At 43.8% G+C, this 18,591-nt stretch overlaps 1 protein-coding gene and 1 pseudogene across 1 annotated transcript; both read left to right on the forward strand.

Moving 5' to 3' along the window:
- The first annotated feature begins 7,309 nt into the window (after nucleotides 1–7,309).
- On the forward strand, nucleotides 7,310–10,084 carry LOC117465835 (solute carrier family 35 member G2-like). Its single transcript, XM_034108876.2, has 2 exons — nucleotides 7,310–7,632; nucleotides 8,645–10,084. The coding sequence occupies exon 2, from the start codon at nucleotides 8,672–8,674 to the stop codon at nucleotides 9,920–9,922; it is 1,251 nt and encodes a 416-aa protein (XP_033964767.1). The 5' UTR covers nucleotides 7,310–7,632; nucleotides 8,645–8,671; the 3' UTR covers nucleotides 9,923–10,084.
- Nucleotides 10,085–17,172: 7,088 nt separating this feature from the next.
- On the forward strand, nucleotides 17,173–18,591 carry LOC117465942 (solute carrier family 35 member G2-like; annotated as a pseudogene).

Consider the following 18,591-nt stretch of genomic DNA (forward strand, 5'->3'; position numbering starts at 1 on the left):
TTAAAAGCTTTACTGACGTGTGTGTTATCAAGAGCTCTCCCAGGCACGGCCAAATCTCACCGCAGAAAGACTGAAAGACAACGGCTGCTGGGGCTTCGGGATTGTAGCTGCTGTGAACTGATGATATCACAGCTCAGGGCTAGCAACTGCTTTCTCCTTGAGAGCAAGTAGGAAGTATTTCTTGAAGAATGTGGGATAAATAAGCGCTCAGATATTTGTGGATGGTGATTTTATGATTGCTAAAGTAGATCTTTTAAACCACATGTGTCAAACTCGAGGCCCGGGGGCCAATTCAGGCCCGTGGTGGATTTAATTTCGGCCCGCAGGATAATTTCTAATTACTATTAGATCTGGCCGCCGGTATATTGCACGCACACCTTCACTCCATCCTGAGGGTCTCCTCCGCTCAGAGCCGGACCCCAAACATTGATGACCTTGCACCCAAGATGAGATGCCAAGTGTCTGAGCTAGCATCACAGAGCAGCACACTGAGTTCAAAGGATGTGTCCTTCTGCACTTTCTCTCTCAGGACAGCAGGGCATGTTTGGTTTCTCTGTGAGGGAATAGTTTTGTTGAAGCTGTTGTTGGCCTGTGGGGAAATGTACTCATAAGAAGTGACTCTGGAGAAGCTGCAGATAGAGCCATGAGAAATGAATGCAACTGATTATTTAATGTTTAATGTTGTTTTTATAGGCAATAATTTAAGCTTTGTTAGTTCCAGGTTTAATATGTGCAATAAGTTCATTTCAATACGTTCTGCATTGAACATTGAACCAGTCCGGCCCTCCACTAGTACCCATTTTTTCTATGTTGGCCCACTGAGTATTTGAGTTTGACCCCCCTGATGTAAACAGTTATTGTGATTCAGTGTGATTGCACAAAGAACTACTACATTTAGAGCAGGGGTGTCAAACTCAAGGCCCGGGGGCCAAATCCGGCCCGCGACTTCATTTTATTTGGCCCCGAAAGAGCTTGCAAAGAATATAATACGTTTATTATACGGTCACTTTACAGAAACAGGTTGTCCATAAACTACATGTCCTACAATGCATCTCGTTTTGTGACATGCACACTGAAGAGACTTGCAATTATTTGCCCTAGACTTCTGCTTTCAGACGTAGTTAATTACTAAGTTATTATCCTATCCGATAATAATCCAATTCAGAGGCAATAATGTAATATAATACATTATTTTATATTATATATGTATATTTATATAGTTACACCCGGCCCTTTGAGTGCGACCTTAATGCTAATGTGGCCCGCGATGAAATTGAGTTTGACACCCAAGCTCAGAGGTACAGTGGGCTCTTCCATCATGTTCCTGTCAGAGCACCACATGGTCAATGAACTCCTCCATATGCTGCATAACTCTGGGGTATGACTGGGCTCTGGTGGAGGCTACACTCAGTTTATGTTTATTTTGAGTTGTAATAACTCCTTTAAGGACTTAAGGATATGAATATGTCTTAAAGTTATTTATATCGACTTCATTGTCTCACTGTTAAGTCTTTAGTTACCTGTCTCTAACACTGCAGCTGGTAGATAATGTTATGCTGTATTAGCTATGGTTGTTGTGCTAATTTTCTGGTTCATATCTTTTTATTTTGTGTCCCTCCTCCATGCTTTAATGCACCTCTTTTCACCCTCTGTCTGAAACCAGAGCCCAGTCTGCTCTGATTGGTTAGCTGGTCGGCTCTGTTGGGATTGGTCGACCACTAAGTGATGTCCCGCCCCTTAGCCTATCACGTACAATGTGTTGGGGTGAACAAAGGAGTCCAGGCTGCTTTTGTGAAAATTGATTGGGGAACAAATTGGGATTTGGTCTGAGAGAATCAAAGCCAGAAATGAATCTCGCTTTTCACAAGTCGTCCTCAGCTCATGCATAATTAAGAATGGCTTTAGGACAAACCGCTGAGTTGCCCCATTTATGATTCATAGAAGACTGAGGTTTGATTTTGGGTTCAGCAAATAGACAAGAGAGGTGTTCAGAGAGAGGTAGCCCTCGGTGTGTGTCCAGTGTGTTCCTGCACACAGAGAGGACGTCTGCAGGACCTTTTGAATCACTCAGATCCACTGGGTTTACATGTGTATGCAAAGTCCAATATGCCTCTCCTGCTTGTAGATATATCGCACTGGTCTTTTTGGTTAATAAGGAACATGTCAGGCTTGCTTTAACTCATGCAATATGGCCTTCCCCTATAGGTGAACCAAGCACATCTATTTTCTCACAACACAAATTGCCTATTTAAGCCATCTTCCATTTACTCTATGACAGCCCTGCTCTCGCCTTCCCAATGTTCCCAATCCTTAAATTGCTGTATCAGCCTGTCAGTCAGTGGAAAGGGATGGTGGTTTGTCCAATCGGAAGACACATGAGCAACATGTCATCTGAAATACATGTGATCAATATAAAACACACCAGGCTTTTAGATAATGCTCACCAAGAAGCCAGTGGCTGCAAAGCAAGAGTCCATTTCCAGAGAAAAACACCTTGTTGAAAGAGATTGTGAGTAAGAGAAATGTGAGGTGACAGGTGAGGAATTGCTCCTTTGAGTTACTATGCTGCGAAGGTTTCTGCCCACATGTGAAATATTTGAAAGCCAGAAAACAGCTTGCAGTCAAAATAAAAATGCATGAAATGTCAATTTGGCAAAAGTCTATTAAGTAAAGTTTCCGTGGGAAAAACAACAAGACTGTACCCAGATAACAGGCTGCATCACAGCACTTTACAAGCCAGGAAAGGTGCTTGAATCCTGGGTAAACATTGTTTAAATAGTCTGACACTTCCAGGGCGCATGACAGCACTTTACAAGCCAGGAAAGGTGCTTGAATCCTGGGTAAACATTGTTTAAGTAGTCTGACACTTCCAGGGCGCATGACAGCCCTTTACAAGCCAGGAAAGGTGCTTGAATCCTGGGTAAACATTGTTTAAATAGTCTGACACTTCCAGGGCGCATGACAGCACTTTACAAGCCAGGAAAGGTGCTTGAATCCTGGGTAAACATTGTTTAAATAGTCTGACACTTCCAGGGCGCATCACAGCACTTTGCAAGCCAGGAAAGGTGCTTGAATCCTGGGTAAACATTGTTTAAATAGTCTGACACTTCCAGGGCGCATGACAGCCCTTTACAAGCCAGGAAAGGGACTTAAATCCTGGGTAAACATTGTTTAAATACACTTCCAGGGTGCATGACAGCACTTTACAAGCCAGGAAAGGTGCTTGAATCCTGGGTAAACATTGTTTAAATAGTCTGACACTTCCAGGGCGCACGACAGCACTTTACAAGCCAGGAAAGGTGCTTGAATCCTGGGTAAACATTGTTTAAATAGTCTGACACTTCCAGGGCGCATGACAGCACTTTACAAGCCAGGAAAGGTGCTTGAATCCTGGGTAAACATTGTTTAAATAGTCTGACACTTCCAGGGCGCATCACAGCACTTTACAAGCCAGGAAAGGTGCTTGAATCCTGGGTAAACCTTGTTTAAATAGTCTGACACTTCCAGGGCGCACGACAGCACTTTACAAGCCAGGAAAGGTGCTTGAATCCTGGGTAAACATTGTTTAAATAGTCTGACACTTCCAGGGCGCATGACAGCACTTTACAAGCCAGGAAAGGTGCTTGAATCCTGGGTAAAAGTGCTTTAAAATGTCGTGGAAACTTGTTTTAAATGGGAGCATCTTGGTGCTGTGATTTACTTATCAGTGCACAACCTCATTGATACTTCCTCCTCACAGAAAAAGAACAAAGCTTGGCACATGACTTTTTTCTGTTTTCACTCGAGTGAATACTACATAATTATTTGTTATATAAGCTGGGTTCTTCAAATCTGCTGTAAACGTTGGGTCCTGCAGGGCGTAATAACAATGCTGTCACCTGTAATTAGTCTTCATTATGTGCTCACATCTGTTTTAAATTGTCCATGTCCGCACATTTAGCCGATGAGCTCAGCAATATGAAGTATACAAGCTACGTATATGATATACAACACGGTCAATACACTTATATATCTTAAGTAATGCACCTGCCAAAGCTGCCTGAGTGCAGTCAGGATTAGGGACGCTTAACATGCTCCGAGAGATATTCAATAGACTTGTCCCTCTGTAAAGTGAGATATTAAAACACCTCCAGAATCCTTGAACTGCAATAGTCTGAATTTTTGTTCAGTAGAATAATAATAACTCTCCTTGAATCTGATATGTCGTGATTATGCAACCCGGATGGTAAAATGAAAGGTGATATTGCTTCCCAGTTTAGTGGTTAATTAGCTGTGTGAGGCAGTTTGGGGAAGTGGTTTATTTTGTAATCACTTGAATTAATTCTGTGGCACAGGCACGGGATGCTTAGGCAGTTTCAGATTCATATATTCATAACATATACACATATATTAGCACTTTTTACTTTAATGCAACAGATTTGGCCTCATTTTACATCAGTCATAGCAACACATTCAGTGAGTGATATATGTATTGCTTTAGATTATTCATTGACATTTCCAAAAAAATCTGGATAACACAATATGACAAGTCCAAGTAGTTATATGCCAAGTATCTTTAATATTCATCCTCCATCAGTACACTACATACTGATATACATCTGAACATCAGCAGGAGAGGACTCTTTAAAGTAGAGACACTACATACTGATATACACCTGAACATCAGCAGGAGAGGACTCTTTAAAGTAGAGACACTACATACTGATATACACCTGAACATCAGCAGGAGAGGACTCTTTAAAGTAGAGGCACTACATACTGATATACACCTGAACATCAGCAGGAGAGGACTCTTTAAAGTAGAGACACTACATACTGATATACACCTGAACATCAGCAGGAGAGGACTCTTTAAAGTAGAGACACTACATACTGATATACACCTGAACATCAGCAGGAGAGGACTCTTTAAAGTAGAGACACTACACACTGATATCCACCTGAACATCAGCAGGAGAGGACTCTTTAAAGTAGAGACACTACATACTGATATACACCTGAACATCAGCAGGAGAGGACTCTTTAAAGTAGAGACATTACATACTGATATACACCTGAACATCAGCAGGAGAGGACTCTTTAAAGTAGAGACACTACGTACTGATATACACCTGAACATCAGCAGGAGAGGACTCTTTAAAGTAGAGACACTACATACTGATACACACCTGAACATCAGCAGGAGAGGACTCTTTAAAGTAGAGACACTACATACTGATATACACCTGAACATCAGCAGGAGAGGACTCTTTAAAGTAGAAGCACTGCATACTGATATACACCTGAACATCAGCAGGAGAGGACTCTTTAAAGTAGAGACACTACATACTGATATACACCTGAACATCAGCAGGAGAGGAGTCTTTACAATAGAGACACTACATACTGATATACACCTGAACATCAGCAGGAGAGGACTCTTTAAAGTAGAGACACTACATACTGATATACACCTGAACATCAGCAGGAGAGGACTCTTTAAAGTAGAGACACTACATACTGATATACACCTGAACATCAGCAGGAGAGGACTCTTTAAAGTAGAGACACTACATACTGATATACACCTGAACATCAGCAGGAGAGGACTCTTTAAAGTAGAGACACTACATACTGATATACACCTGAACATCAGCAGGAGAGGACTCTTTAAAGTAGAGACACTACATACTGATATACACCTGAACATCAGCAGGAGAGGACTCTTTAAAGTAGAGACACTACATACTGATATACACCTGAACATTCAGCAGGAGAGGACTCTTTAAAGTAGAGACACTACATACTGATATACACCTGAACATCAGCAGGAGAGGACTCTTTAAAGTAGAGACACTTACTGATATGCACCTGAAAAATAGCAGAATAGGGCCCCTTTAATAATTAACTTCAGTCATGACACTAAAGACTCGTTAGGGTTAGGGTAGTTAAATACTACATTTATTGCCCCCTGTAATGACTAATGTGCTCTAAAGTTCATATTCCCTGATGTGCTCACTGTTAAAAGCTCAGTGTAAATGTTGACACAGGAATAATTGCAGCAACATCACAAATCACCTTCCTCGGTGCTCCGCGACAATTGAAATCACAGTCAGCACGAATTATCTCAATTAGCAGCCGAGTTTCCTGTTGCCTTGCCTGGGGGGTAAACCTGAGCAATCTAATTTTACTGCCTTCAATTTCTCCCGTCTTGAAGAGACTACAGATGTTCGTCTGCCTTTCATCAGCTAGCAGTCAGCTCGTCTTTAATTTGATGTTCTCCAGTATTCAGTTTGGCTTCCTGGTTGCAATGCACTTGGAGCCGGGTTACTTTCAATATGTATTCTGTTACAAGAACTTTACCTGTAAGAAAATGTAAAGACAAGAGATAAGAAATATCAATAAGATGTTTTTAACTTAGTGTATTATGTAAGACAACAGATCCATGTGACCTTAGAAAATAAGAAACCAAGACATTAAGGATAAAAAACGTGTCCTGTGCTCAGAGATTTTATTCATACTAACATTGAAATTCTGTTAGTAATCCCCAATTCTTTTTTTAAATGTAACTGTAATCTCCCGTCACATGATCCGTTACTCCCCAAGCCTGGTAATAGATCATTGTATTTAGAAAGTGAAGTTGAAAGCGATCCTCCTGGAGTAAGACAGATACTTATTGGCTGTGAGCAGTAAGTGAAATGATCTCTCACACCGCCTAATGGCAGTCTCCTTGGAGCAAACCAGAGGAGAGGATTATGGGACTGCCAATCACTTGAAGCTGCAACACCGAATAACATTAATTGCATTTGTATTTCAACGGGCAAAAGCACATACAGAATAATAAAAATAATAGCTTTGATTTATATAGCGCCTTTCAAGGTCGCTTTACAAGTAATAGGGCAAAAACAAACATAACAAACCAAAAGTCAGACAGACAAAACAACAGATCGATTTAGGGGCCGAAAGCCGTGGCAAACAGATGGGACTTGAGGCCAGAGTCTGAGGACCGCAGGTTCCGGGGTGGGGCATGTGGGTGAAGGATGTCCGATAGGTACTGGGGGGCAAGGGAATGGAGGGACGTGTAGGTAAGGAGCCTAAGAAGAGGTAAGAGCTTGAGGACATTTTGATGCATGACTTTTACTGTAACAGAGTATTCCTACACTCAGGTACTTCTACTTGTGCTCAAGTAGATCTGAGTACTTCTCTAGTGAATCGTACACAAATCAGATCTCCCCCTTCCCATAAATCCCATAAACATGAGACATGATGGTGATGATGAGCTGCAGACGCACTTCCCTTTCCCTTCTGAGAGATGACGAATGAGGTGGGAATCAGTCTCTGAGAGGAGGAGGAGGATGAGGAGGAGAAACCACTGGCTGTGACAGTGACAGTTGCTTCCCCCCCCTGCTTCAGCTTCATCACCACCACCACCACCACCATCATCATCATCGCCCTCAGCAACAGCAGTTTCAAGCAGCAGCAGCAGCAGCAGCAGCAGCAGCAGCAGCAGCAGCGTCGAGAACACACAAGCATCTCCAGGAGGGAAGATGGGGAAATGGCACTTGAGCAAATGTAAGGATCAAGAACGAGGTGTTCATATATGAGACAAACCCGGGTTCATGCTTCATTAGGAACTATTCAGACATCAAAAAGGTAAGACGATGTTTCTTTCTGAGCTCAATGTATACTATGCAAACGCTTAACATGGGGGGAAATGATAGTTGATTACGATTTTTCAAAATCTAGGTCGGAAAGACGCTCTTTGCAAGACAGAAGCTTAATTAAACCAGGTTTGAATAGTTCACGTGACTCGATCGTCGATTTATTAACGCGTCGAATTTCATGTTTTGCAAGATTAAGATACATCGTTACGGTATTCGCGCCAAATCCATGGTTTTTAAGGATTCTTGTCAAACAAAATGAGAACATGCATTATGTTCTACCAATTCCCCTCGACTTAATATGTGTATTAACATCGTTTCTTATTAAGGTTCAAGTTGCATATTTCAAAAAAGGAGGAGCAATCGCATGAGAGAGGAGAGGAGGCGTGTAAGGGTCCCCGTCTGCCCCCTTGTGGTTTCACATGGGAAAATAAATGGACAGAATGAATGTAGTAGTTTAAATAATCTTGAAACGATTTTGTTGCAGCAATGTTATTTAGTCCTAATATTTTTACCGCCTGTATTTTATTTGACAGCATTATAATCTAACCCTTAAACCAAATCCCATTGAAACCATGGATTTACCCGTTTCCCACTCCCAGTGTTAATTTATAGAAGTCCATTCATCTCGTAGATGACCCACATTCACGTATCGTCCCCTCTGTGGTTTCCTGTTATGTAATATCATCCCCATCAGACTGCATCATCCTCACAGTGTTTGCTGCTTGGCATGAGCTCACATGGGAAAGCCTATATATAGAAGTAACACAACACAAGTGTGAGGCAGCGTGAACAAGGTAAGGGAGAGGGGTGTTAGTGAGTGTGTGCTTTATCTGCGCGTGGGGGGGGGGGGGGGGGGGTGGATTCTGAAAAAATAACTTGTGAATTATGCAAACACTCTCAGAACAGCTCTGTGTTGATAAGGGAATAAAACCACACCCCTGGAACATATTAGAATATTATTTCCGTACAATAAAAAATGACTTTGATGTCTTTTTTCCCAGGTTACCCGCTCTGACGCGCAAGGAAACATGGATGGATCTTCATCCTCGCTGCAGTATGGATCCAAAAAGCGTGTTAAGATCCACCCCAACACGGTGACGGTCAAATACGCCACACACTTCCCCCAGCCCGGCGACGAGGGCTACGATGACGCGCCGTCTTTTGAGGAGTTTGGCGCCTTCGCGGAGGCCAACACGGGAAAGAGACTGGTGTCGGAGAGCAAAGGCAGCAGGACTTTGTTTGGCACCATGGAAACCCAGCCCAAGCAGCCAAGTGTGCAAAGAGACAAGGGGGTCGGGGGCCAGCTGGCGAGCTTCGGGGAGGCGAATGTGTTGGCCTCCAGAGTGACCTGGATGGCTCTGTTCGGGGCAGCGGTGGCTCACGGCTGCGTGGCTCTGATCACTCGTCTCGCAGCCGACCGCTCCAAAGTGCCCTCCCTGGAGCTGCTCTTCATCCGCTCCGTGATCCAGTTGCTCTCCATCCTGGTGGTGTTCTACTACCACGAGGCGCCCTTTGGCCCTAAGGGCTACCGGTTGCGACTCTTCTTCTACGGTGTGTGCAATGTCATCTCAATCACCTGCGCCTACACCTCCTTCGCGATAGTACCGCCCAGTAACGGCACCATCATGTGGCGGGCCTCCACCACGGTGTTCAGCGCCATCCTGGCCTTCCTGCTGCTGGACGAGAGGCTGGGCTACACCGACGTGGTCACGGTGGTGGGCAGCGTGTTCGGCCTGTGCCTGGTCATGGTGCCCAACGTGGCGGACGAGGAGAAGTCCAGGCTGAGCTTCTGGAAGGAGGCCTTTGGCTACACAATGACAGTGGTGGCCGGCCTGACCGCTGCCCTCTCCATGATCGTCTACAGATCCATCAAGGAGCGCGTGAGCATGTGGACGGCGCTCTTTACCTTCGGCTGGACGGGCACGGTGTGGGGAGCCTCCACTATGTTCGTCATGCAGGAGCCAATCATCCCTCTGGACGGGGAGACCTGGGGCTACTTAATTGGGATCTGTATCTGCTCCACCGTGGCGTTCCTCGGAGTCTACTATGCTCTAAACAAGTTTCATCCAGCCTTAGTGAGCACGGTGCAGCACCTGGAGTTCGTGGTGGCCATGTTCCTCCAGCTCATCGTCCTGAGGATGGTGCCGACCGTGTATGACGTGATGGGAGCGCTGGTGGTCATGGTCAGTGTGTTCACCCTCACGGGGCTCAAGCTGTACCGCGTGAGCCGGGCCGTGCGGCAGGATTACCAAGAGATCCTGGACTCGCCCATCAAATGAGATGTCAGTCTGTTTGTCGACAATGTTGCTTGGTTGTGCAATTTAAAGAATGTCTGGATCTTCATCTGATGGTTTTTGTATCGTTGTGTTGTCGGAAGGGTGCCAGTTTGTGTGTAATGTCTTAATATTTGTGTGTGAAATAAAAGACATGTGATATGGTGACTATGTCCCCCTGATAGTACTGCTTTAATGTCAAAGTGTCCAAAATGTGAGCAAAAATTAATTCGTGTTTGTGATTTATTTTTGCTCTGACATTTAAAAACACATTACATCTGGTCTTGTGAGTGGCAGTATAAGATAAACATTTTAATGGTATGCACCTGCTTAAAAAAAAACATCACCAAGGTGCCGTGTATCCCTCTGTTGTCACACTGCCACGGTTGTCACGCTGTATAAATGTCAGCCCAGAAATTATTCATACTACATACAAAGAATGAAAGAATAAAAATAAATACCACCCACGTTTCATAAAATAACTGGTATTGCTTTTCTTAGCGCAGGATGGTGTCATTTCTACGAACATACTGTAATGCCATTATAGAGGAAACCGTATCACACGGGTCGGCGGTCGCTATAGGTCTATAGCAGGGGTGTCAAACTCAAGGCCCGGGGGCCAAATCCGGCCCGTGACTTCATTTCATGTGGCCCCACAAGAGCTTGCAAATAATATAATATGTTTGTTATACGGTTACATTCCGATTTACAGAAGCACGTTGCCCATAAACTACATGTCCCACAATGCATCTCAAATTTGACTTGTTTCTTCTAAATATGCCTTTTTTCTCAGAATTTACTTTTTTTCAAAATGTTACTTTTTTTTTCAAAATGTCACTTTTTTTTAATTGTGCTTTTCTTTTAAAATCATTTGTGACATGCGCACTGAAGAGACTTGCCATTATTTTCCCTAGACTTCTGCTTCCAGACGTAGTTAATTATGAAGTATACCCTATCCGATAATAATCCAATGCAGAGGCAATAATGTAATATAATACATTATTTTAAATATATTAAATATTTATATATGTATTTTTATATAGTCTTAAAGTTACACCCGGCCCTTTGAGTGCAACCATAATGCTTGATGTGGCCCGTGATGAAATTGAGTTTGACACCCCTGGTCTATAGGGAGATTAAATATGATGTTCTTGTATTATAAAATGTACTCCTTTACATATGATGTGGCAGCAGCTGCTTGGTATTTAACACTAGTATTTGCATCTCTGGTAGCTGGTAGTTTACTTTATTGAATTAAATCCCCTCTGCTTTGGACAAATAAGTGGCTCACCCGCGCTGTTTCCTTTCCTCTGCGTAGAGCACCAAGCCGGTGCAATAAACATCTGCGTAATTTCCCCCGAGGCAACACAGCAGTGAAGGAATGAGAATAAAGGCGCAATGAGGATGCAGAGCGGATGAAAAGCAGACATGTTGTGTTGAAAAGTGACACAGAATGGGTGCTTCACTAAAGGGCCAGCAGGTGGCAGTCACACTCCTCTACTCAGTGAGTTATCAGTCCTGCTTTATTACAGTGCATCATGAAGATGCGAGTGCTATCCTGTGGTTGATGATAGTTTGCAGAGGAAAGCTATTGCATCAACCCAACACCTCAACATTTGATTTAAACCCGATTTATTTAGCTTTCATGTCAAATAATAGAGTTTAAAGTGTTATGAATGTGAAACAGTGTTGAATGTTCAACATGTTTCCAACAAATGGAAAGTAATCAGCCTTGTGGTTAGAATCACACACACACACAACACACACACACACACACACACCACACACACACACACACACACCACACACACACACACACACACCACACACACACACACACACACACACACACACACACACAGACACACAGTTTTTAATTAAGTATAATTCAACTGAAAAACCACTACAATTAAATAAATAATCGTTTTAGTTCGATTATGTTGTTTTCATAATCGTTGCAAGCCAACATCGTATTGCGATTAAAATACAATTAATTGAGCAGCCCTACTGATACGCTGTTCCCCCATGCAGCTGGTGTGTGTGCAGGACTGATGGTTGCAGCAGCAGGTCCGCTGGTGTAGCGCGTCCACACACACACACACACACCACACACACACACACACACACACACACACACACACACACACACACACACACACGCAGCGCACACACATACATATACACACACACACACACACATTTTGCTGAAATCTTTGTGTGTGATGACAAACAATCTCCGTGATGCCACATCAATACATCTCGAGTACTCTACAAGCTCAATTAATTTATGACCAAAAGTTGAACAACCACAATCGTAAACACATAATAATGCTGAGAAAACCCTTTCTCTGTCATGTACATTTTTTCAAAAACTATGGTAAACAGTTTAAAGTTTATTTTCCAAATAAACAAAGGTGAATCAACAGATAACATGGGTTTAGTGTCTATTATTCGTGCTGTATCACAGTCTTGTTTTGAGATGGGATTGTGGGTGCAGACATCTGAACACAGAGGAGAGGCCCATCTGTTTGAGCAGGAAACAGATTGCATCCTGCAGAGAGCTGCACACCTTCCACATGACTCTGCAGCGCTCCTCACCACAGACATGTTTATGAGAAGCATCGCTCCCCACTGCAGGGGCATTAATGGAATCTGATAATGAGTTATTGTTATTAATTGTGTGTGTGTGTTGTGTGTGTGTGTGTGTGTGTGTGTGTGTGTGTGTGTGTGTGTGTGCGTGCGTGCGTGCGTGCGTGCGTGCGTGCGTGCGTGTGTGTGTGTGTGTGTGTGTGTGTGTGTGTGTGTGTGTGTGTGTGTGGATTTGTGTGTCACAGAGGTGAAATACGTTTTTGGATGAGCGATAGCAGCAAGTATTAGCTTTCAAATATACTTCAAGTACCAACAGTACTCAGTATGCAGAATGGATGATTGGATCATGATTAGTGATGCATTAATGTTTTCAAAACTCATATGATGTAAACGGGGCGGCCTTTATTCTTCATACTTTATATATAGCTGGCAAGTTTAATCCATAATCCACATGATCCTTTATTCATAATAATTTCTTATTATAAATCTGCAAAGTAACTATAGCTGCCAGATAAATGTAAAAGTATAATATTATCCTCTGAGAAGAAGCAGAAATCGGTAATAGGTAAGTAATTGTAAGTGCAGTACTTTAGTATTTGTTGTACTACTTTCTTTCTTTGTTTTTCCACTTGTGCTGCACAGTGCATCTTGTATATATTCTTTATATAATTCCATACTCAAAGAACAGATAACATTTTGCCTGCTACTAGCAACATTTAGGCTATAATACATTAGAGAAACAGGGTGCAATTACTGTATGTTTTTGCAACCAGTTTATTGTCAACTTATTTTTCTTTATATGTAACAGTACAAGAGAGATAAAAAGTGCTTTAATACATTAATCATACATATGTAAAAAATAAGCTATATCCGTGTCATTATACACAAGTTTCTTTTATAGTAGTTATTTCTGTTGACTTTTTAGCCCTTAATGCGAAAAACATGATGGATGCTTACAGGAACGCAAAACATCAGCAGCTGCAGTGGGATTGACTGACAGCGCTACGGTCCAATCAGCGCAGAGCCGATTCTCCTGCAGCCAATCGGATGCGAGTGGATGGAACCTTGGAATCTGAACAGCTTGTGAGGAGGCTGCTGCCGCTAAGCTAGCCTAGCTCCGCTTCTGAGCAATGACATGCTTTGATATAGAAATGCTATTCCAACGGGGCACAGCGTCTCATCTGCTAGGCTAGCTTGTTGGAGTGGAAACGGCTACTTCTGAGGATTCTGGATATCGTTTCTAGATATTGAATATTCCCTCTACAGGAGATAAAGAAGAATCCAGGTAAGACTCGGTGTGAATATCAGCCTGAAGCTATCTTTTCTCATTAGCTACATGCTAGCTCCTGCTATCCTTGAATTCACGTTATAAGTCACGTAGGCTAACAGCTATGTGCTAACCCAGACAAAACCAGTCTGTCGCCCTGCCAACATGGCCAACATACTGCTAACCAGCTGGCTATAGCGGTCAGTTTGTCTGTAACCGAGATTTTTGGGGCATTTCGAAGCGATTTGGTGAATTGTCTTAGCTATTTTAAGTGTAACGTGCAGGAGAGGACTCTTTAAAGTAGAGACACTACTACTGATACACCTGAACATCAGCAGGAGAGGACTCTTTAAAGTAGAGACACTACATACTGATATACACCTGAACATCAGCAGGAGAGGACTCTTTAAAGTAGAGACACTACATACTGATATACACCTGAACATCAGCAGGAGAGGACTCTTTAAAGTAGAGACACTACATACTGATATACACCTGAACATCAGCAGGAGAGGACTCTTTAAAGTAGAGACACTACATACTGATATACACCTGAACATCAGCAGGAGAGGACTCTTTAAAGTAGAGACACTTACTGATATGCACCTGAAAAATAGCAGAATAGGGCCCCTTTAATAATTAACTTCAGTCATGACACTAAAGACTCGTTAGGGTTAGGGTAGTTAAATACTACATTTATTGCCCCCTGTAATGACTAATGTGCTCTAAAGTTCATATTCCCTGATGTGCTCACTGTTAAAAGCTCAGTGTAAATGTTGACACAGGAATAATTGCAGCAACATCACAAATCACCTTCCTCGGTGCTCCGCGACAATTGAAATCACAGTCAGCACGAATTATCTCAATTAGCAGCCGAGTTTCCTGTTGCCTTGCCTGGGGGTAAACCTGAGCAATCTAATTTTACTGCCTTCAATTTCTCCCGTCTTGAAGAGACTACAGATGTTCGTCTGCCTTTCATCAGCTAGCAGTCAGCTCGTCTTTAATTTGATGTTCTCCAGTATTCAGTTTGGCTTCCTGGTTGCAATGCACTTGGAGCCGGGTTACTTTCAATATGTATTCTGTTACAAGAACTTTACCTGTAAGAAAATGTAAAGACAAGAGATAAGAAATATCAATAAGATGTTTTTAACTTAGTGTATTATGTAAGACAACAGATCCATGTGACCTTAGAAAATAAGAAACCAAGACATTAAGGATAAAAAACGTGTCCTGTGCTCAGAGATTTTATTCATACTAACATTGAAATTCTGTTAGTAATCCCCAATTCTTTTTTTAAATGTAACTGTAATCTCCCGTCACATGATCCGTTACTCCCCAAGCCTGGTAATAGATTGTATTTAGAAAGTGAAGTTGAAAGCGATCCTCCTGGAGTAAGACAGATACTTATTGGCTGTGAGCAGTAAGTGAAATGATCTCTCACACCGCCTAATGGCAGTCTCCTTGGAGCAAACCAGAGGAGAGGATTATGGACTGCCAATCACTTGAAGCTGCAACACCGAATAACATTAATTGCATTTGTATTTCAACGGGCAAAAGCACATACAGAATAATAATAATAATAGCTTGGATTTATATAGCGCCTTTCAAGGTCGCTTTATAAGTAATATGGAAAAAACATAACAAAACAAAAGTCAGACAGAACAACAGATCGATGTAGGGGCCGAAAGCCGTGGCAAACAGATGGGACTTGAGGCCAGAGTCTGAGGACCGCAGGTTCCGGGGTGGGGCATGTGGGTGAAGGATGTCCGATAGGTACTGGGGGGCAAGGGAATGGAGGGACGTGTAGGTAAGGAGCCTAAGAAGAGGTAAGAGCTTGAGGAACATTGTGATGCATGGCTTTTACTGTAACAGAGTATTCCTACACTCAGGTACTTCTACTTGTGCTCAAGTAGATCTGAGTACTTCTCTAGTGAATCATACACAAATCAGATCTCCCCCTTCCCATAAATCCCATAAACATGAGACATGATGGTGATGATGAGCTGCAGACGCACTTCCCTTTCCCTTCTGAGAGATGACGAATGAGGTGGGAATCAGTCTCTGAGAGGAGGAGGAGGATGAGGAGGAGAAACCACTGGCTGTGACAGTGACAGTTGCTTCCCCCCCCTGCTTCAGCTTCATCACCACCACCACCACCACCATCATCATCATCGCCCTCAGCAACAGCAGTTTCAAGCAGCAGCAGCAGCAGCAGCAGCAGCAGCGTCGAGAACACACAAGCATCTCCAGGAGGGAAGATGGGGAAATGGCACTTGAGCAAATGTAAGGATCAAGAACGAGGTGTTCATATATGAGACAAACCCGGGTTCATGCTTCATTAGGAACTATTCCAGACATCAAAAAGGTAGACGATGTTTCTTTCTGAGCTCAATGTATACTATCAAACGCTTAACATGGGGGGAAATGATAGTTGATTACGATTTTTCAAAATCTAGGTCGGAAAGACGCTCTTTGCAGCAGACAGAAAGCTTAATTAAACCAGGTTTGAATAGTTCACGTGACTCGATCGTCGAATTATTTAACGCGTCGAATTTCATGTTTTGCAAGATTAGATATCATCGTTACGTGTATTCGCGCCAAATCCATGGTTTTTAGGATTCTTGTCAAACAAATGAGAACATGCATTATGTTCTACCAATTCCCCTCGACTTAATATTGTATTAACATCGTTTCTATTAATGTTCAAGTTGCATATTTCAAAAAAAGTGAGGAGCAATCGCATGAGAGAGAGAGGAGGCGTGTAAGGGTCCCCGTCTGCCCCCTTGTGTGTTCAACATGGGAAATAAATGGACAGAATGAATGTAGTAGTTTAAATAATCTTGAAACGATTTTGTTGCAGCAATGTTATTTAGTCCTACATATTTTTACCGCCTGTATTTTATTTGACAGCATTATAATCTAACCCTTAACCAAATCCCATTGAAACCATGGATTACATTACCCGTTTCCCACTCCCAGTGTTAATTTATAGAAGTCCATTCATCTCGTAGATGACCCACATTCACGTATCGTCCCCTCTGTGGTTTCCTGTTATGTAATATCATCCCCATCAGACTGCATCATCCTCACAGTGTTTGCTGCTTGGCATGAGCTCACATGGGAAAGCCTATATATAGAAGTAACACAACACAAGTGTGAGGCAGCGTGAACAAGGTAAGGGAGAGGGGTGTTAGTGAGTGTGTGCTTTATCTGCGCGTGGGGGGGGGGGGGTGGATTCTGAAAAAATAACTTGTGAATTATGCAAACACTCTCAGAACAGCTCTGTGTTGATAAGGGAATAAAACCACACCCCTGGAACATATTAGAATATTATTTCCGTACAATAAAAAATGACTTTGATGTCTTTTTCCCAGGTTACCCGCTCTGACGCGCAAGGAACATGGATGGATCTTCATCCTCGCTGCAGTATGGATCCAAAAAGCGTGTTAAGATCCACCCCAACACGGTGACGGTCAATACGCCACACACTTCCCCCAGCCCGGCGACGAGGGCTACGATGACGCGCCGTCTTTTGAGGGAGTTGGCGCCTTCGCGGAGGCCAACACGGGAAAGAGACTGGTGTCGGAGAGCAAGGCAGCAGGACTTTGTTTGGCACCATGGAAACCCCAGCCCAAGCAGCCAAGTGTGCAAAGAGACAAGGGGGTCGGGGGCCAGCTGGCGAGCTTCGGGGAGGCGAATGTGTTGGCCTCCAGAGTGACCTGGATGGCTCTGTTCGGGGCAGCGGTGGCTCACGGCTGCGTGGCTCTGATCACTCGTCTCGCAGCCGACCGCCTCCAAAGTGCCCTCCCTGGAGCTGCTCTTCATCCGCTCGTGATCCAGTTGCTCTCCATCCTGGTGGTGTTCTATACTACCACGAGGCGCCCTTTGGCCCTAAGGGCTACCGTTGCGACTCTTCTTCTACGGTGTGTGCAATGTCATCTCAATCACCTGCCGCCTACACTCCTTCGCGATAGTACCGCCCAGTAACGGCACCATCATGTGGCGGGCCTCCACCACGTGTTCAGCGCCATCCTGGCCTTCCTGCTGCTGGACGAGAGGCTGGGGCTACACCGACGTGGTCACGGGTGGTGGGCAGCGTGTTCGGCCTGTGCCTGGTCATGGTGCCCAACGTGGCGGACGAGGAGAGTCCATGCTGAGCTTCTGTGAAGGAGGCCTTTGGCTACACAATGGACAGTGGTGGCCCGGCCTGACCCGCTGCCCTCTCCCTGATCGTCTACAGATCCATCAAGGAGCGCGTGAGCATGTGGACGGCGCTTCTTTACCTTCGGCTGGACGGGCACGGTGTGGGGAGCCTCCACTATGTTCGTCATGCAGGAGCCAATCATCCCTCTGGACGGGAGACCTGGGGCTACTTAATTGGGATCTGTATTCTGCTCCACCGTGGCGTTCCTCGGAGTCTACTATGCTCTAAACAAGTTTCATCCAGCCTTAGTGAGCACGGTGCAGCACCTGGGAGTTCGTGGTGGCCATGTTCCTCCAGCTCATCGTCCTGAGGATGGTGCCGACCGTGTATGACGTGATGGGAGCGCTGGTGGTCATGGTCAGTGTGTTCACCCTCACGGGGCTCAAGCTGTACCGCGTGAGCCGGGCCGTGCGGCAGGATTACCAAGAGATCCTGGACTCGCCCATCAAATGAGATGTCAGTCTGTTTGTCGACAATGTTGCTTGGTTGTGCAATTTAAAGAATGTCTGGATCTTCATCTGATGGTTTTTGTATCGTTGTGTTGTCGGAAGGGTGCCAGTTTGTGTGTAATGTCTTAATATTTGTGTGTGAAATAAAAGACATGTGATATGGTGA

The sequence above is a fragment of the Pseudochaenichthys georgianus genome, chromosome 20 (genome assembly GCF_902827115.2).
Source record: "Pseudochaenichthys georgianus chromosome 20, fPseGeo1.2, whole genome shotgun sequence".
Lineage (NCBI taxonomy): Eukaryota > Metazoa > Chordata > Actinopteri > Perciformes > Channichthyidae > Pseudochaenichthys > Pseudochaenichthys georgianus.

Coding starts and splice junctions, on each gene's coding strand:
- LOC117465835 (XM_034108876.2), top strand. CDS start 8,672: ATGGATGGATCTTCATCCTCGCTGCAGTATGGATCCAAAAAGCGTGTT.